The 21,222-nt window shown below is 40.0% G+C and overlaps 1 protein-coding gene across 4 annotated transcripts in view; it reads left to right on the forward strand.

The window, feature by feature from the left end:
- The first annotated feature begins 15,077 nt into the window (after positions 1-15,077).
- Positions 15,078-21,222, forward strand: part of Nudt9 (nudix hydrolase 9) — a 108,663-nt gene continuing 102,518 nt past the window's right edge. For all 4 annotated transcript variants that reach the window (XM_026379635.2, XM_026379634.2, XM_026379637.2 and 1 more), the window contains exon 1: positions 15,078-15,458. In XM_026379635.2, the coding sequence (XP_026235420.1) occupies positions 15,352-15,458 (107 nt within the window). In that variant the 5' untranslated portion in view covers positions 15,078-15,351. The remainder of the gene's footprint in view (positions 15,459-21,222) is intronic.

Below are 21,222 nucleotides of genomic sequence, written 5' to 3' on the forward strand. Positions count from 1 at the left end.
TTGTGTTATGCCTTCTACTATACACAGTAATTTTTATCTGTTATAAACCCATAGTTCTCAGTTCTTTCTCTAGCTATGAATTCTGTTAAGAGGTCACTAATGAAATTTTATGGAACTTGCTAAAAAAACAAAAATTACTGACTTAAAATATGAAAGCCATTTCATATTTTGTTTTTCATTAGCTGTTAAACAAAATAAACTTTATTTTATTAACAAATTTCAGTGAAAACTTTGAAGTTTATTTTCAACTGCAAAAACAAATATTCTGAAATCCCTTTCACGTAACACATAATAACAGTTGCAAAGATTGTCCTTGAAAGAGTTTATCTTGCACAATAACTATCTGAGATAGAGTCAACAAGACCTTCTTCTTCTTCTTTTTTTTTTTTTTTAAAAGTCCTGCCAGTGAATTATCTTTTGGTCTCTGGGAATGTCCTTGATCATGTCTCAGTCCCATCTTAGAGCACTAACAGCATTGATAAAATGCTTGTCACTATATACAGCACACTGAGTTTATTTTTTAGTTCCTGTCTTGCTGAAGCAAGACACATGAAAGATTAGTTAAAATTTACACTGATAACTATTACTTCCAAAGATTACAGAATGTTGCGTAGAGTGTGAATTAAAAAGACTCTCAAAAAACTGAATATTTTACAGCCCCACTGTAGTCATAACCTTGCAGCTGCATTGACAGATTTCCTAAAGAAGGGAGAGGAATGAAGGAGGGAACTTGATTTTCTGAGCCCTTAAATGTGCCAGAAGTGCTCCTAGCAGAACTACATAAGGGCTTTTGCTTCTTCTCATTTTATGTCTGAGAACTCCCATTCTTCCTTCAGATCTCATCTTAAGTGTTAGTTCTCATGTGGAACATTGCCACACAAGGCCAAATTTCCCCAACACATATTCTCAGAGCACCATGAACCTCTCAAAACAACATGTATCATATTTGCAACTTGGTATTTATTTAGGTGATTTTTACCAATGTTTATCTCCCCAGTTAACCTGCAGGCTGATGGGGGTTGCCTCAATCCACCAATGGTGGTGGGTTTTGCTCATCATTACAGCTCAGTATCTACCACAGTGTTTGCACATATCAGGTGATTAATAAGTAGTGAACAAATACATGGTTAGGAAATTGGGCTTAGAACATATAGTCCTAAATTTGAATCTTAGCATAGTACACAGAGTGATGACACCAAAAGATGTGAGGTCCAAATCTCTGGAACCTGTAGTATTACCTAACCTGTAATAGTATTATTGAGATGGTATATTATCATGAATTAGCTGGGAAGCCACGTGTCCTTATAAAACAGGTAGAAACATAAAAGGAAGAAGTCAATATGACCACAAAAACAGAAATTGGAGTGATGTGACTATAAGCCATGAATGCTAGCTGGCCTCAGAAGGTGGAAGACAAAGAACAGAGCAGATATTTGCACTGTGGAATCGATTTCAAATTTCCAATCTTCTGAACTGTGAGAGAATGAAGGTATGTTATTTTAAATTGCAAGGTGTTGAAGATTTAACTCAGTGGTAGAGTGCTTGCCTGGCATGTGCAAGGCTCTAGATTTGATCCCCAGTAGTGGGGGTAAAAAATCAGCTAAACTACAAATCTGTAATAACTTGTTACAATAGTCAAAGAAAATTAATATATCTGGTCCTACAAATTATTAGGTAGGTTTCATAACTTTGGCAAGTTATATATTTTTTAAGTTCTTTGAGTCTTTATTCTCATCTCTAAAGTAAGGGCCAGCATACCAGATGTCCTGCTAAATGTGGTAATATGTGTAAAGTACAGAGCAAATAGTAGGCACTGTATTGTAAATGCTTGAAAAGAATAATTACAATTTTTTTGTTAGATATTTTACAAATCATCATCTTTAATAATTCTCATAGTTCTACGATGTCAAGGACCATATCTCCTTATTTTATAGGTGTGGATAAGTTAAATAATTTGCTCAAATTACAATTTGCTCAAAATGCAAAATAGCTTAAGTTTAATGTTTTTGAAATGTTTTTTGATGTATTTTTAAATATTCCGAATATTTTATTTGCCTGAGGCACCCCATCCATTGAAATAATGGTTTCAGTGTTTCAGAGGGAAGGTCAGATATGAATTAGAACAAAGACGTGTCTGTCAAATGGGAGTTTTTAAGTCTCTACCACAGGATTAATCTTGAAAGTGAGGCTTTGTCAATTGAGAAAGATTTCAAAATTCTTTCAGCATGCATTAACAAGAAACAGGACCAGTATATGCGAAGTTTTCCCTGATTGCATGAACATAGACCATATGAAGAAAATCCTTGCCACAAGAAAGAAAGAGGGGGAAGAAAACTGCTTCTGACCCAGTAGATGATGGAAAGAAGGAAGAGATGATAGCAGTGGAAGCAAGTATTAAGAATCCAATAATCGGACTGTCTGTTCTACTATAGTTTGAATTTTGGATATCCCACAAGAGCTCTTGTATTGAAAGACTCCAGCCCAACAACCTCAGGCCTAGTTGCAAAACCACCGAGGCATGTCACAAACCTACGCAGGCACCAGAGGTGTTTTTCAGACAATCAGTTAGGTGTAACCGGTTGAGAAAGCACAAAGGACCAGGTCCTAAGGCATGCCTGAATGAGCAGCAACAGGAGGACCAGAGTGCTAACATGTAACTTTTATGTGGCTTTTCCAGTAACATAAAGTGAAAAACAACTTTGCCCTTTAGGTAGCCTATATGCTGGGTTTAAAATTAACTAATAAGAAACCTATTGTTTACCGTGCGCGAAAACTGCCCCTTTACCCTATAAAAATCTCTGTATCCCCAAGCCCGGTGTGCCAGCTCACCAAAGCTCCGGCTGAGGTTCTGCTGGGCACCCGCAGGCGCCTGTGTCCCAATAAATCACCTCTTGCTTATTGCAGCCAGTGTTTCGTGTGATTCTCCTTGGACAGGGAAACGGGGGTCTTTTCAATATTAAAGGCTTGGTCCCCAGCCTGAGGGATCATGGAAGGGAATACAACCTTTAGGAGGTGGAGCCTAATGAAAGGAAGTTAGGCCATAAGGCATGCCCTCAAAGAGGATACTGAGATCCTGGTTTTTTCCTTTTCCTCTTGCTCTTTTGTATCTGGCCTTTAGGTGAACAGGTTGCTTCACTATGTGCTCCCTGCCATAACGGGCTGCCTCCCTATAGGACCCACAGTGGTGGGACCACCCAAATATGGACTGAAACTTTTGAAACCATGAGCCAAAATAAATCTTTCCTCCTTATAACTTGATTTATCCCAGTTATTTGTTACACTAGCAGAAAATTGAGTAACACATCCCATCCTGATGATGCTGTTTATACTTTTATAATACTTACTTCTCTATGTTGTGAAGAATAAAGTGGAGTTTTAATGGCTTCTCATTGTTCTTGGATAACTCTGTGTTACCATGATCTGTAAGGCCTTGTATGGTTAGCTCTAATATCAGGACTTTTCTATAAAACAAACACAATCTTATTCACTTAGTCAAGTTGGAGTTTATTTTCTTCAGTTCGGCAGCAGTATGTTCAGGGATAGTGCTCCTACTTGTGGAAATCATAAAAGACTCAGGTTCCTTCTTGGATACTGCCACCCCACACTGTGTGACTTTTGTCATTATGGTCTTAAGGCAGTTGCCCCTTCTCTAGGATATCTGCCCTCCTTTCAAGCAGGAATAAAAGATGGAGGTGAAACAGGAAAGGGCAAATGGTGCTTGCAAAAGGAGTCAGTGCCTCTTCATGAGGAAAACAGTATCCCTCTCAAAAGAACCACACAGTAGACTTTCACTCTGATCTCATTGAACAGAAAGGGTCATGTGGTCCCTTGAGCTACAGGGAACATATGGAAGTTAAATTTTGAAATAAACAATTTTCTACATGTAACTTAGAAAAAAGAAAACGTGTTGGAAAGCATCCAGCAGTGTCTATGCACTGGCCCACTCTCCAGCTGCCTCGCAGATTATCATTCCCCTAGATTATATGCTTTACTATGCTGGCCTTTCTGTTTCCTGATTATGGTCAAACTTTTGTACCTCAGGGATGTATTCAATCTATAATCCTCTCTTCCTGGAATGCTCTTTGGCCAGCATTTCCAAGGTTGGCACCCTCATGTCCTTAGGTCTCTGTTCAACTGTGACCTTTTCAGAAAAGTCTTTGATACCTCTACCCTGAAATTGAAAATGGTCACCTCTGCCTTGCTAATTATCTTCCATAACAAGTTATCTATTTCCTTTTTAGTATTTTTTATAGTACTTTCACGATCCTGGAATTGGAATTTCCAATTCATTTACTTGTTTATTATTTCCCTCTCTCAGAAAGTAAACTTCTTGGAATAGGACCTCATCCAACTGTTGGGTTCAGCACTAATCAGTGCTTAGGAAAGCTTGCAGTAAGACAAGAATTCCAAAGACAGTGATAATAAAGGAAATAGGGGAAGCTGGCCATTGGGAAGTGCCCTTACCTCCAATCTTTAGGTGGGCATCAAAGCAGAGTGACCTTGGTTGGAAAATAAAGGAATGTGCTCATAAAACATCTGAGGAACTCTACCTGCACAGCGGGCATGCAGCCAATCCTACATATTCCCCCTGCTTGTAGGCATGGTTCAGCCCTCTATATTATCTTAGCTTGCTGTCCCCAGAATTGCATGAGTCATAAAATGTCTAAAACTTCCCAGCTTCCCTGTTGAGTCCTCCTAGTTCTTTCATCCTCCCGTCCCTCCCTCCCTCCCTCTCCTTCTCTCTCTCTCTGCCCAACCCCCTCCTGCCTTTCTTTCTTTCTGTACCAGGCACTTAACCACTGAACCACATCCCCAGCTCTCCCAGCCCTTTTTATCTTTTATTTTGAGACAGGGTCTTGCTAAGTTGCTTAAGGACTCGCTAAGTTACTGAGACTCTCTTTGAATCTGGAATCTTCCTGCCTTAGCCTCCCAAGTTGCTAGGACTACAAGTGTGAACCACTGCACCCAGCTCCAAGTTCTTTCTTTGGGATTAGTAAAACTACTAATGCTGGGACATTTTCAGCTCTGGGACTGAACAATAGGAAGAGTCAGTGGGGTCCCAAAAGAGAATGTGTTTCCCAGAGTTGGGAAAGGGCATGGGTCTGTGGGGGAAATCTCTGACTGGCCATAAACCTCCATGTAGTTTGAGGTGGCTTCCCGTTGGAGGGGTGGGGACTACCATGTGAGTATAGGGATGCTCTGAAAACACAAAGAGAGGTGCCACAAATGTGGGAAGCAGCACCTAAAGTAGTCACAGAAAAGCAAAAGAAATTCAAGGTAATCATGGGAAAGTGAAAGGAATCCAACAGTGCTACTCCCTTGGTAGCAAAGTCCCTGCTGTGTGAATTAAAGTGAGACACAGACTGGGAGTCAGTCACGCAGGTTTAACTCTGTAGAGTAGAAAGAGAGGCCTGTTTAGCACAGGTTGACAGCAAAGATAAGCTGTTGCAGTCATAGAATCTGCAGGTAAGTGTCTACAGGTCATAACTTGCCTTTACGCCATAGGAAGGCATGGGTGACTAGAGAAAACTGGGATCCCAGATGTAGGACCCACTCAGGGAGTCCACTAGTGCCAGAGACTCAGAAATTGAAGTGGAGGATGAAAATATAATAGCAGGAAGCAGTGATGGTCCAAAACTTAAAGAACCACCAGGAGTGGCCTGAGGTGGCTGATCCAGTCTGCTCCCCATTCCAGAAAGAGATTTACCTACCGCCATGAAACTGTACACTCAGGCAGAGCCAGCAGAACTGGGGTCCAAGTTCAGGCAGAAAACAAAAGCAAGGACCGGCATGGCTACTCCACTTGTGCAACAGAAAAGCAGATGGGATTATAGTGAATGGTATGTAGTTGTCTAAAATGGCTTACGCTGCTTTATGTCAGCAGCTTTACACCAATGCCACTGATAAAAGTGTAGGGTCATTACTAGCTCAGCTGCCTCTTGCCACTTGCAATATATGTTTAAATTTTGGAGATATCCCTATGCCTAGAGGCATCTGGGCCTCTATGGAGGAGCTACAGAGCTATCTGTGGGAATTGGGAATGAAACATGTTATTTATGTGCAGTCTTTTCCAGGACCAGCAGTATGACTTTTACTGTCAGGATAAGGGATGCAGTGTTACACATAGCCCCTCCATCCATTTGGGGTGTCCTAGTAGCAGTATTATTCCCATTAGTAGGGTAACTCCTCCAGCAAGTAACACAACTGATAACAGATCTAAGGGAAAAAGGAAGTTGCAGCAGAAAATAGGAGTCTAGACGAATCTCTGTAAGTCTATAGTAAACAGATATGGGTGGACTTAATAGTAGCAAGAGTAGATGAAAGGAAAATAGATAAACAATCTAAGGCAACCCTGGTATGCTTGTGGAAGCAATGACCAAAGGACAAAGAGATTTCAGTCATTATCTCTCAATGAGAAAAATGAAGATGTCAGAAAGTCAGAATGGACTTCAACTCCAAAAAGAGAAAAAGAGAAGCCTCTTCTATTAGGAAATGTAATGAAAGCAGAGACCACAACTTTCCCTGGGGAGTCTTTGAGTCCTTGGGTATGGGAGAACTAGGGGAAAAGTGAAGGTTCTTGGGTCTGAGCCATGTCTCTGGATGGGAGGCCATATGTAGAATTGGCAGTACATTACTCTTCAAAGAATATTCAGAGAGTAACAGCACTGGTGGACACAGGATCTGAATGTGTATTGATATATAGTAATCCTGACAAAGTCTCAGGCAGGTAAACTGCTCTTGACCGATATGTTGGAAAACAGTGAGAGCTGAGCTATAACATTGACACCAAGGCTTAGATGCCTGCCTTCCACTGCAGCATGGAGCATGATGGGGTTGGGTTCTTTATCTCATGAATTTGAAGAATAAAATTCATGGACACAAGGGTGAGAGCAAAGTAAAGGATTTATTGGGGGTAATAGAAAGAAAGCAGAGCTCTCAAAGAGGGAGGGGTCCCAAGAGAGGGATACCGAAGAGTAGCTATTGTCTTGGAGTGTATATAGATCTACAGGGTTAAGGAAGTCAGCCCCCTGCCCAATCCTGGGTAAGCCATTCAGTGTCCAAGAGGTATTCATGCAGCCTTTAGTCCAATAAAAATATCAACTGGGCATTTTTCCTTTTTGGAGAGGCATGAATCCTAGTCAAATATGTCCTGATTTTTATTTATTTATTTATTTTTTTATTTTTATTTTTTTAAAGAGAGAGTGAGAGAGAGAGAGAGAGAGAGAGAGAGAGAGAGAGAGAGAGAGAGAATTTTTAATATTTATTTATTTTTTAGTTCTCGGCGGACACAACATCTTTGTTGGTATGTGGTGCTGAGGATCGAACCCGGGCCGCACGCATGCCAGGCGAGCGCGCTACCACTTGAGCCACATCCCCAGCCCCATGTCCTGATTTTTAAATAAACTTTTTGTACATTTCTTAGCAAATATTTGCAGGTACTGTTTGTGCTCTATTGCCCAGGAAGTTAACCAGTAGCCGATTTCCCTATCTGCCCAGCCTTAACTCTTCCTCCTGATGTCATCACCCTACCCTTTGTTCATAGATTACATTGGTGAATATTTAATAGGTATTGATATATTGTGGGGTAAATGCCTACAAACTATCATAGGGGAATTCTGTTTGCATTGTGAGGTGATTAAGCATGCATCCACTATAAAGCCAACATTAAGAGGGCTTGCTAAACACCCCCCCGTTTTTGCCTGTACCCTGCTGAATTGTTGCCCCCCCAAACTGTGTCTTCATGTTGGCCCCCAAGAGATAATGGACACTATATGTAAATTGGCTAAAGTAAACACAATTTTTCCAAACCACAGTCCTTTTAAATTTCCTTCATAAACAGTAAGAAACCCCAATAGAACTTAGTACATGACAGTGGAGTACATGGAATTAAATAATGTGATCCACTCACATCATGCAGCCATTGTCAATGTAGCCACCATTCTAGAAGGGAATTTATCATTGTGTATTAGACCTTGCTAATGCCTTCCTTGGAATAGATGAAGTGTTTGAGGGTCAAGACTCATTTGTCTTCATGGGAGAGGATGGGTATTGGATGTTTACAATCTTACCTGGAGTATGTCTCCATCACATCATCTTATGTCATGATATGGTAAAAAAACCTGTTGACATGAATTGGTAAAAGTGTTTATATAATTATCACATCAGATTTTCTTTCAGTGCTCACCAAGGATACTCATGTGATTTTGCCTCATTTGCAAAGAAGAGAGTAGACTGTGAACTCTGACAAAGTGCAGGGTCATGGATTATCAGTGAAATTCTTGGGCTTTGTTTGGTCAGGTAAGGCAAAGGTTATATCTCAGGCTGTGATAGATAAAATTTAGGTGTTTCCCACTTTTCAAATACAGTAAAGCAAATGCAAAAATTTGTGGGGTTACTAGGTTATTGGAGGAGTTTCATACTTCATCTGGCTCAGTTATTACTACAATTCTATAATTTGTTTAGAAGGGGTACAGGAACTGTTCTGACTGGCATACTGAGGCATTTGTTTAATCAAGCCAAACCAATAGTCAAGCAGGCACAAGCCCTTGGACACTAGACATGGAAACCTGCTGTGCTTACCACCCATGTCACTCCAGATGGCTTTTGATGAGGCTTATGGCAGTGGATTAAGGGACATACGATACCCATTGGATGTTGGTCACAGTATGGAAGTAGGTAGAGGAATGCTAAAATTGTTAGAAAAACAACAGTGTGCTACTTGTGCTGCCTTCTTAGCCATGGAGCCCATCACTAGCCATGGTTGTGACCGTCTATCTAGGTGTAACAGGAGTTCACTTGCTGCTCTGCCACTGTGGCTTATTTTAAAACTGATGTTTTCCCCCCTTTTCTCTTCTCCCTCTCCACTTTCCTAACCTTTGGGGAAACAAGGCCATATTAGGTCATGCTACCTGTCTTTGAATACACATGCCAGAGGAATAAAGTTATTCAGGCCTTGGGACTGACCTAAGAAACTGCTCTCTCTCAGGGTCATAAGTGAATTATGGTCCCTGACAAGGTTGAACTGGAATTTTTTGGCCTTTGAATCACCTTTATAAAGGCTTTCTGTTCCCCCTGACAAGCAGATACACAACTTCTAGGACAGGAGTCCCCTGTGTTTCTCCTTTGCTAGCAAAGAAATGAAACTTGTTTTTCCTTTTTTTCTCAAATGCTTAAGTCTTGATTTAGCCTCCCACATGGCTCAGGTTCTTTTTTTTTTTTTTTTTGTACTGGGGATGGAACCCTGGGGTACTCAACCACTGAGACACACATTCTCAGCCATATTTTTAAAAATATTTTATTTAGAGTCAGGGTCCCACTGAGTTAGAGCCTTGCTTCATCAGTGATTGTCTTCATCACTGGATTGGCATTGAGGACAAGGACTAAGCTTTTGGTAACAAGTGAATGGCTACATCAAATGGCCAAGGTTCCATAATTGGGGGTGGCTCAGATGGCAACCACTAGGAAATATTGCAAATACCTTTGACAGCAAGGAATAGACAACACTTTGCCTCTCAGCTTAGAACTTCAACAGTTCCTGGGACCCATCACATACGTAGAATAACAGGATGAAACATTATAAGACACACCTTTACTCCCTTCACCCATACAAGAAGCCCATTCTCCAACATCAGAGCAAGCCTAGTATACTGATGGATCAACAAAAGGAAACCCCCAGAGTAGACAGCTGTAGCTTCTCATCCAGTGACTGATATTGTGGATTGATGAGGAAATTGATTGATTGATGACAAGGAAACAGCAACTAGTGGGCTGAATTGTAAGTAATATGGATGTCTATTGTTCACCAAAGTGGGCCATTAGCTATCTTTACAGATAGTAGGGACATATTCAGAGGACTTAACAATGTGACTGCCTCAGTGACAACAATAGTGGATGATAAATGGCAGATATGAGAAGATATTTGGTGTTGTGCCCAAACCAAAACTGTTATAATGTACCATGAAATTGCCATTGTTCTCTCTGATTTACAGGAAATGATGAGGCTGACTAACTGGCAAAGATAAAATGACTAAAGAAAACCCCAGCAGGAGAAATTGCCCCTTGGCTAACTCATAGATTAAAGAATGCAGGTTGGAAGATTATGTGGGTAGCTGTGACATACCCATAAAGATGTATGATGTTGTTGCTGCAGCTAGAAACTATCTTCCTGTGGTCTGTTATCACTGTCCACAACAACTGAATGCTACCAAGTGGTATATCAAGTGAGGTGATGTCCCTCTTCAGCAATGGCAGATAGACTACATTGGCCCTCTCCCATTATCAGAAAGGGCCAAATATGCATCAACTTGTGTGGCCACTGTAACAGACTTGGTGCAGTCTTCCACAGCAAAAAAAAAGCCAATCAAAAGGCAATTATTAAGGGATTGACCTGGTTGATTGCCATGTGTAGCATACCACAGGAATTAACAATGACCAAGGAACTCATTTCACAGGTCAAGACATACAGCAATGGGTTCAAGACTGGGACATACTATGAATTTTCCACCTGCCATGCAATCCAACAGGAGCTGTATTATCTGAAACAATGAATGGCCTGCTGAAACAAGCCATAAGGACTGAGAATGACTCTATGCAGGGCTGGGTTTTCCTAATGAGAAACCCAGACATCAGCTGCCTGCAGCTGATTCTATGTTATCTTGCCAATGGCTGCCAGGGTTGGGGTTACAGATAAAGTGCACATCCACTGAACATTTTCTTAAACTGGCCTGGGCACAAGTAACAATTTACCAATGCTGGCTCTTCAAGATATTACCTGGGAGACAAGGAGCATTAGTTGGCCATGGACTGTACAAGTAACCACCTCCAGTGGTTTGCCTTCTGGTTCCTTATAGGGAGGAAGAATGGCTAAATGTAAAAGTAAAACCTACAATATTGGGACCCTGGCACTCACAAGTACAGGCGATGATACTCTTGGCATTATCACCTGAGGAAAAAAAAATTTTGCCGGGGGAGAGGTACTGGGGATTGAACTAAGGAGCACTTGACCACTGAGCTACATCCCCAGCCCTGTTCAGTATTTTATTTAGAGACAGGGTCTCACTGAGTTGCCTAGTACCTCACTGATGCTGAGGCTGGCTTTGAACTTGTGATTCTCCTGTCTCAGCCTCCCTAGCCACTGAGGTTACAGGCTTGCACCACCGTGCCTGGCCTGAGGAAAATTTTGTATCAGTTTATGGCAGTTATATATTCCAGAGTTGTCTTGTTCCTTCTATACCCCTCAAGTGCAAACAGGTTGATATGGTACACTTGCCCTGTAGGCTCATTTATGGACAAAGCTGTAAGGACCATACAGTAAAGATCATATAATAGCCTATATATTGCCTCATGGAGCTGCTTTGCTATTATTAGTGTTTATTAAACATTTGTCATATTCTCCACAGGTTAACAACAAGGTTGCTAAACAATAGGTTTAAGCAACTGCTTAACAATAAACCTATAAACAACAGGTTTATTCCTGGACTGAGTAATGGAGGTTGCACATCATGCTAACCAGAATAACTGTTGGATCTGCTCAGAACTCTCTCTGACTGCAGCACAAGAACTTCCCTGGATATCTTAACCTGGAAATGAGATGGAATAGACTTGGCTGACACTGACTAGACTGCCTGCAAAAATGGCCTTCATATGATTACACTAAAGAAAAAAAAATCACGTTTGCTTTGATTGGAGACATTAAATTTCTCTCAAGTACCTGGGTATACTTATATATGGAATGGACTTTTATATGAGGTAGCAATTCAGGTTAGAGTTAAAAAGTAAACTTTCCTTTGCATCACCCAGTAGGGTCATGATAAAAAGACGGCAGGTTTTATGCCTCCATGTCTGTGTGAGAAAACAGTCAACTCACCCATCATTCCTTGTTACTCATGGGGCTTTTCCCCTGCCATGGGATGAACTGTGTATAGGTGGGCTCTATGGATGGCCTTATCTACCTTACCACTGGACAGGACAATGTACATGGGGAGGGTTTTGATCTCAGCCTAAGTTTTGCCTCTTTTGCCACACATACACCTAGTAAATGGAGTAGCATAAAGGCCCTGCCATGCCATCTGGTGGTTTTAATCATTAGATTATCTTTCCCCACAAACTACAGTGATTGATGTAGAAGCTTAAGTCTTGATTTAGCCTCCCACACTGCTCAGGTTTTTTTTTTTTTTTTTTTTTTTTTTGGTACTGGGTATGGAACCCTGGGGCACTCAATCACAGAGCCACATCCCCAGCCCCCCCCCCTTTTTTTGTATTTTATTTAGAGACAGGGTCTCACTGAGTTAGGGCCTTTCTATGTTGCCGAGGCTGGCTTTGAACTCAAAATCCTCCTGTCTCAGTCTCCTGACCTGCTGGGATTATAGGTGTGTGCCACAGCGCCTAGTGCTCTCATTCTTTTTTTAAAAAAAATTTTTAATATTTATTTTTTAGTTATAGGTGGATGCAATATCTTTGTTTTATTTTGATGTGGTGTTGAGGATCGAACCCAGAGCTTTACGCATGGTAGGCGAGCACACTATCTCTGAGCCACAACCTCAGCCTCTCATTCTTAATAAGACTAAACATGCCATAATTTGATAACTGAGGAAACTACTAGGATAAGAAAGGAAGTTTTACGAAATAAGATGGTGTTGTTCTTGTGGCTGCCCAAGAACATGTGCAGCCTTGGGGACAGAATGTTGCTTGTATACATCTGATAATGGACATAATTACTCACACTTAAACCCATGTGTCTAAACAAATTAAAGCCATCTTAAGTACCTTAGCATGTTTGCTGATAGGTTCTTGTTCTTTGTACTTCTATTTTAAGATATAGATGCAATTTACCTCTGGAACCCTGCCCCAAGGGATTTTTTGAACACATAAAACAATATTAGATTGTGAGAGATATGAAGGGGCTTCTGAGGCACTGAAGGGGTGGAGTATTGGATTAAATTCTAATTAATGCCTGGGAAAGCTTGTAGTAAGAGAAGACCTCCAAAGAGTGTGATGAAAGAAATGGAGAGGGGAAGCTGGCCACTTCCTTTATCTTCCATCTTTAGAAGAGGACCTGAACAGAATGACACTTATTGTACGCTAAAGAAATATACTCATAAAACAACTGAGAAATCCACCTGTACAGTGGGCATGCAACTTATCCCATATATTCCCCCTGTTTGTAGGTGGGGTGTGTACAGTCTGTTGCCATGAAAAGTATGAGTAATAAAATGTGCAAAACCTCCCTTTTGAGTCATCCAAGTTCTTTCTTTGGGATCAGTAAACAGTGCACTGGGGTAATTGCATCCCTGGGCTGAATACCATCTTGTTCACAACTGTACTCCCGGCACCCAGGACAGTGCTTGGTAAATAGTAAGTATATACTTAGTAAACATTTTTGGCATAATTTAATAATGGAAAAAGGGGGGGATAAGATTCTTTTGTTTTGAAAATTTTTATTAGTTATTGATGGACCTTTATTAATTTATTAGTTTATATGTGGTGCTGAGAATCAAACCTAGTGCCTCACACATGCTAGGCAAGCACTCTACCACTGAACCACAACTCTAGCCCCTGGGATAAGACTCTTAATCATTCTTTTTTAAACATACATATCAATTTCAATAATCAGGTACATGGCTCTTCTACTTGAAAGAATTCATTGCTCAGTGTCTTTTGCCTGTCTTACTATTTTAAGATGCTTCTGTCCTTAAAGCTGATATGGTTTCAAAATTAAGAAGAAAATAAAAGCTCTCATTTTCTTATGTTCTGATAATATCTACTTAATTAGTTTTGGGTGTTGGTAAGTTGATGAGAAGGTGTTTAGGTTCTGCCCAAGAGTAAGCTGCAGCATGTGTACTCACTACACTCTTTCAGGCAGGGAATACACATCTCCAAAGGGAGGAACCCAGGAGACCTGAGGTCTGAGCCCATTGTGGTTCAATTTCAGTGCCACAGAATTGGATTTGTGTGCATATTGTGTGGTTCTTTAAACTAGGTCCACTCCAGCTTCTCCTCAAGGAATGTAGAGTTAGAAGACTAGGGTCTGAGGGGCTTCCTATGAGACCTTCGTTTTGTTGCTCCCTTTGATGAGAGGCATTCTGAGTCACTGCCTTACTCCTTTTCTCCCTAGTGACTAATTTATCAGTAGACTTTTGATGAGCTGAACTTCAGAAACAAAGCCTGCCCAACATGTTTCTGGTTGAAGTAATGAATGATTAATGGCTGCTGAAAACATTGAAAGCAAAGCTTATTTGAGCGAAGAAAGCCAAGTACTGGTATTTTATTTATTTAAAACAGGTTTTCCCTATGTTGCCCAGGCTATCCTGGAACTCCTGGATTCTATAGAGGGTGATCAAATCTTAGTGCATAGGTTTGGTCAGAGTCACTATGTGCCAAGAGCAGCTTCCAGAACAAGTGCTGTTAAAATTTAACTGGCTTTTAAGATAGTCAAAGCTTTACAATGTCTGTGTCTGAACTGTACCCCTTAAATAGTGGATTATGTTTTTAAACATTACGAATTGACATATTAATGAGTTGATGAATATAAAAAATATAAACCAGATCATGAACTGCTTGGACAACTTGGGTTTCCAACTTGGCTAATATCTGCTTTTCGAGTTTATTCTCCAGGCTGTGTGCCAACTTTACATCCAGTTTATTCAGCTGCGGGTTTCCAAGGGCCACACCCAGCAAAGCCCGGTGCAATTTACCAACTGGAGGGAAGGACTTGTTAAAGAAGGAAGAGAAACGCCTCCAGGTGCGTGGGCTCCAGGTTTCTTTCCTACTTCTTACAACCACCGATTGTTCAACATATGACTATGACGCGCGTGGTTCTGCATTTCCTTCCTTAGAAAAAAGGGCAGTAAACTTTTCGCAAATCCCTTTCCTTCTTTCCCCTTTTGTCCCCTTCCAGTTCCTCCTTTCTCTCAAGTCACCTTTTCTCTGGCTGTCTGGGTACTTCCCTCAGCCTTGTCGCTGTACGCCTGCGCCTGCGCAGATCGGGCCGTCGGCGAAGACAGGCGCTGCCAAGTTTGCACGGCCTTTGCTTTGCGACATGGCCGTAAAGCGCCGCCACGCACTTGAGACGTCACGGGTCCCGGGTGGCTGTTCTCGGCAGCTGACCCTGGGGTAGTCGGCGGTACTTGCTAGTGGGGATTTCTGTATAGCACTGGGGAAAGCGGCGGTTGGTTATATGGGGAGAACTTCTAGTCTGTGTGTATTTTTAGATAGATGCAGCTGAAGAACCCGCGGGTCGCCGGGTCCTAGTGCCCGCTAGATACCCGGAGCCGGGGATCGGGCAGTGGGGCCGGCGGAGGCTGAGGCCCAAGCTAGGAACCTAGCTTCCTCGAAGCCGCCCGCGGGGCGCTGATGGCCGGACGCTCCCTGCGAAAGGCTTTAGCCACGGTGTCTCTCTCAGTAGCCTTGGCCTCCGTGACTGTCAGGTCCTCAGGCTGCCGCAATATTCCGGCGTACAGGTATTCACCCCTCCTAGTGCTGACCCCTATCCTGAGACCTTGGGTTGGGGGTGGGAATCAGCTTCCTTTCCGGCGTATTCTGTAGGCTTATGACCCCGATTTACGCATCCCTATACCCCAAACAAAAACAAAACAAAACAAAAATCTTCAAAATGTATTAGTTTTTTTTTTTTTGGAAAATTAGTTCTGGGACCTTTATTAACGCCTAATTTTGAAATTTGCCGTCCTTTATAAGTCACCAACATTGTGGTCATCAGAGAGTTAAGCGCTTGTTTGGGTTCTGTTGCCCCGTGTCATTTTCTTTTCTGGCTAATATTTAAAACATCATGGACATTGGCTGTTTTACTAATATAAGTAGTCGTTGTTTTCTCTATATGGGAAGATTGACTTTGGCTGTTTGTATCTGGCTCCTAGTCTGGAAGTTCAGTGGAGAGTGTGTGAGCTGGTACCAGGTGTACAGACCTGAACCCTTTAACCCTAGAATTTACAGTAGTATAGTTTCCTCAACTTTATTTTCTAGTGTGACTTGTAAAATTATTAAACCTGTTTTTCTCTGTTTTCTAACACCAATATTAATGGCAGGGGTCCCAGCTACCTCCCCTGTTTTTTAAACTTTTGACTTTATCCTGGGAATAAATAACTATTGCCAACTTTTAGTTTCCATTTGAATAACTTCCATAGTTATTGTCTCACTGCCCACTTAACAAACTTTGGGCTTACTGACTTCAAATTTGAAATCTCTTGGCTTCTCTTGTGAGGGTGGCATCTCTCACCCTTTTGTATATACTCCTAAATGTAATCTGTTCTACTCTGGCTTTTAGGCCATTATGGTTCTGTCCATTTGCCGTCTTCCTGAAATTGGTTAAAATCTCTTACTAGTGGTGTCCCACTCATTCTGATAGTATGGATTTTATTTCCTTGTATACATCTTTTATCTTCTTCCAGTGGAATTTGAGGAAGGAAGGAACACATGATAGTGGTATCTGGAAGTCACTAATTCTATTTTTGTTAGTTGCCCCTGGAACAATGTAAAGTTGCTTGCAATTATTCTTCATTTTTATAAGGTGGGAACTCTAGAACCAGAGACTCTAGAACCAGCTTAGAAGAAAAACCCAGAAGTTAAGTCAACAAATATGTGTGGAGTACCTGGTTTCTAATGTTGCAAAGCATTCTGGAGAAGACAAAAGAAACGTATTATTGAGAATATTACCATTCTTGGTCTGGTAGGGTGGCCCATACCTGTAGTCCCAGCAGCTCGGGAGGCTGAGACAGGAGGATCCCGAGTTCAAATCCCACCTCAGCAACTTAGTGAGGCACTAAGCAACACAGTGAGACCCTGTGTGTGAATAAAATACAAAAAGGGTCCGGGGATGTGGTTCAGTGATCGTGTGCCCCTAAGTTCAATCCCTGGTATCTCTCCCCCCCCAAATTTACCATTCTTTAATAATTGGGGAAAATCCAGAAAGTGACAGTTTTTTAAAAAAATATTTATTTACTTTAGTTTTCGGCGGACACAACATCTTTGTTGGTATGTGGTGCTGAGGATCGAACCCGGGCCGCACGCCTACCAGGCGAGTGCGCTACCGCTTGAGCCACATTCCCAGCCCAGAAAGTGACAGTTTTGCAGTTAGTTTTTTTGAGTTCACCAGTTTCAAATGTCTGTTTTCTACAAAAAGCAATAGTATTTGGATTGTTATGTTTCCAGGTTTCCCAGCAGGATCTACCACAACATACCTTGGTTGAGAACATTGTATATTTTGTTTCTGTAAAAAAAAAAAAAAAAAAAAAAATATATATATATATATATATATATATATATATATATATATAAAATATCTGTCTGAGCTAAAGATTGAAATAGAGATAGTTTTGCATAGTGTTTAGACCCTGAAACTCTGAGCCAGTTTGCCAGGATTTGGTTCTGATTCTGTTATCAGTTGTGTGACTTTGGTAAACTTGCTTAGCCTCTCGGGCCTTAATGTTCTTTTTTATTTTATTATTTTTTTTGTAGATGAGCCTTAATGATCTTATTTCTAAAAGAAGAAAAGTACCTAAACTCAGAGTTGAGGGGCTGGGGATGTGGCTCAAGCGGTAGCGCGCTCGCCTGGCATGCATGCGTCCCGGGTTCGATCGTCAGCACCACATACAAACAAAGATATTGTGTCCGCCGAAAACTAAAAAATAAGTATTAAAAATTCTCTCTCTCTCTCTCTAAAAAAAAAAAAAAACAAACAGAGTTGAGGATCAAATGAGTTAATAATATTACAATATTTGGAACAATGTTTTTCACACACAGCATGCACTTACTATATATATATATGTAGTTATAACTATTATGATTATTGAATTTTTTTTTTTTTTTTTGGTTTAAAGCACACGTCACTATTACATTTCTTTTCTTTCTTTCTTTTTTTTTAGTATTGGGGGATTGAACCCAGGGATACTTAACCAGTGAGCCACATTCCCAGCCTTTTTTGTATTTCACTTAGAGACAGGGTCTCACTGAGTTGCTTAAGGCCTCTGTAAGTGGCTGAGACTGTCTGTGAACTCATCATCCTACTGCCTCAGCCTCCCAAGCCACTGGGATTATAGGTGTGTGCCACTGTAATAATGCCTGGCAAAATTGCATTTCCTTAAATTTGCCAGTTTTGGTAACCAGTTTTTGCTTTGTAAGATTCAAAGGTATTTAATTACCTTTGGTAGGACAAATAAATTTCTTGCATCTATTCAGTAATGCAGTTAAAAGAGGTCTAAGCTGTATATGTATATATGATAAGTATACTTGTTCTGATATCTTTTAGTATGTCACATTACACAGAAGATATAAATGGCATTAGTGCTTCTTTGTAGGGTAAGAGGAATTTTTGATGTTCTTGCAAAATTAAAATTATTTAGAAAAGTAACAATCATAAAATTATTTAGAAAAGTAAAAATCAGGTGTATTACGTTTTCTCTCGTTTGAGTCCATAGCAGATTTTTGGAATTCCATATGCTTAACCTTGCTAAATCAGGGAACAGAGAACCCAAAATTACTTAGAGAACATTTTTCGTACATGTTGGGGTAGAGTTTAACAAGATTCATGTTTCTTGTGGACATTTTTTCCTTGCCCTGCTATCAAATCATGAAACATAATTGTCTTTTATAACAGAATTTTAAATTTAGAGACTAGGGCTTCATATATTATATTATGCTTTTAAAGTAACATACCTGAAATCTAATTTTGATAAATCTGTGTTTCATATTTATACATTTTTATTGAATATGAATTTAGAATCAGTGGGAAAGATCTTTTAAGAGTAGTCATCATTTAGATTTCCAAAGTTGTGGCAGCTGAAGCAAGTAAGTTATCATAACATGAAAATAGTGAATGAATTTTTACTAAAGTTAGTCACAAGTTGAAACTCTCCCACTTTATGCTAATGTTCATTCTCTCTGGGGATATTAATTTCTTTACTAGTCAGGCTTTCCCTGAATTTTGGGTGTTTGACAGTACTTCATGGATGCAAAGGGAATACAAAATGAAATGGTGCTTGTTTCAAAGTCTTTAAATAGGATGAAAGATATCTTGAATTGCACAAGAGCTATAGACACAAGAATAGGAAAGATTTAAACCAGTAAAAAGTCAAGGAAGAGAAGACAGTGTGGCAGTTTTGTAGAAAACTAAACATAACTATTATTGTATGACTCAGCTATCACAATTTTTGTTATTTATTCAAATTAATGAGGTTGTGTTCACACAAAAACCTGCACACAGATATCAGCTTTATTCAAAAGTGCCAAGACTTAGATGCAACCAAGATGTCTTTTGGTAGGTGAATGGGTAAATAAACTGTGGTACATCCAGATAATGGAATAATAAGTGCTAAAAAGTGAGTTATTTAAGCCATGGAAAGATATGGAGGAATCTTATATGTCTATTACTGAGGGAAAGAAGCCAATCTGAAAAGGTTATCTGATTCGAACTATATGACAATTCTTGAAGGCAAAACTATGAAAACAGTAACAAGATCAGGAGTTGTGGGGGCAGGATGAATGAATTGGGGGAGCACAGATGATTACTTTTTAATAATAATAAATAATAAGCTTATTTTTTAGAGCAAAATTGAATAGAAGTTATATAAATTTCCCATGTATCCCCAACCCTTATGCATGCATAGTTTACCCCTTATAGTGTATCTCACAGAGTAGTGTGTTTGCTGGGTTAATGTGTCATTGTCACCTAGAGTCCCATAGTTTACATTAGAGTCTCTGTTTTATTTATGGATTTGGATAAACAGTATAATCACATGTTTTTATATTGTTCATTGCATATACAATACACTTTGAAGAGGGGTCTGGAGGTGGTGTGATAGGCAGTCCTTGAAGGTCAGGTTAAGAATTTTAATCTTAATTTTTAATAAGTTTCTATATAATTTAAATACATAATTTGACTTTAATGCATAAATTTCATCACTTCATTCATACTTCCCTTTCTTTAATATGTTTGGATAGTCCATTCTTGCTTGCTTCCTTTTGTTATCCCTTCTTTTTAACCTCCTGCTCTTTTTCTTCCTTTCTCTCCCCTTCTTTGTCACACTGTCTTCCCATTTTGTATCACTTCCCTCTTTCCCTTTTTCTCCTCCCAACCTTTCCCTCATATTCTCCTTTCCTTCTGTCTCTACCTCACAGTGGCACTGTATTTTCTAATCCATATTAAGAAACTGAAGATACGCTCTTTCTGTAGTTTCTACCACACACAGGTAATAAATAGTAAAAACATTTGTGGAAAGCAGAATAATGCCCCCCCTACCCCAAAGATGTCCACCTCCTAATATATGGAGCCTCTAAATATGTTGCTTGTGAAAGGAGACTATAGATTTTTTTAAGTTTAAAGACTTTGAGCTGGGAAATTATCCTGGGTTAGCCAGGTGCATCTGATCTAATCAAGTCCTCAAAAATGGAGACATTCTGGACTGTGTTCAGAGAAAGGTATGACTACTGAAAAATGGTCACAGATTCATTATCTTTGAAGGTAAAGAAAGGGGGCCATTGTCATAGAACCATGGTGCCCTCTAGAAAAGGTGTTATAGTAGCAGTAGAAAACTGATTTATGTACATACTCTTACTTAAAGTCATTATTTTATAAAATTATGATCTTATTATATACACTTTTCTACATCTTGTTTTTCTTTCTTTTTTAACCAATATCTTATGAAGATGTAGCCAAGTCATTTGATGATGTTTTTTTTTTTTAATTTTTATTGTTGGTTGTGAGAGAGAATTTTTTTTTTAATATTTCTTTTTTAGTTTTCGGCGGACACAACATCTTTGTTTGTATGTGGTGCTAAGGATCGAACCCGGGCTGTACGCATTCCAGGCGAGCGTGCTACCGCTTGAGCCACATCTCCAGCCCATGATGTTATTTTTTTAAGCAATTTTTTTTTAGTTGTAAATGGACACAATGCCTTTATTTTGTTTATTTACTTTTATGTGGTGCTGAGGATTGAACCCAGTGCCTCACACATGCTCTACCGCTGAGCCACAACCCTAGCCCCTGGTGATGTTATTTTTAACAGTAAATAAATTTCTCCTTGCCAGTACTTGCTGTGTTCTTTTATCATAATGACCACTATAATGGGTATGAGGTAACATCTCTTTGTGGTTTTGTGTTGCATTTTTTTAATGATTAGTGACGGTGACATTGACTTTCTCTGCATGTATTTGTTGACCAGTTATATATCTTTGTAAAAATGTCTGTTCAGGCTCTTTGCTGATTTTGTAATT

The sequence above is a fragment of the Urocitellus parryii genome, chromosome 10 (assembly GCF_045843805.1).
Source record: "Urocitellus parryii isolate mUroPar1 chromosome 10, mUroPar1.hap1, whole genome shotgun sequence".
In the NCBI taxonomy this organism is placed as follows: Eukaryota; Metazoa; Chordata; class Mammalia; order Rodentia; family Sciuridae; genus Urocitellus; species Urocitellus parryii.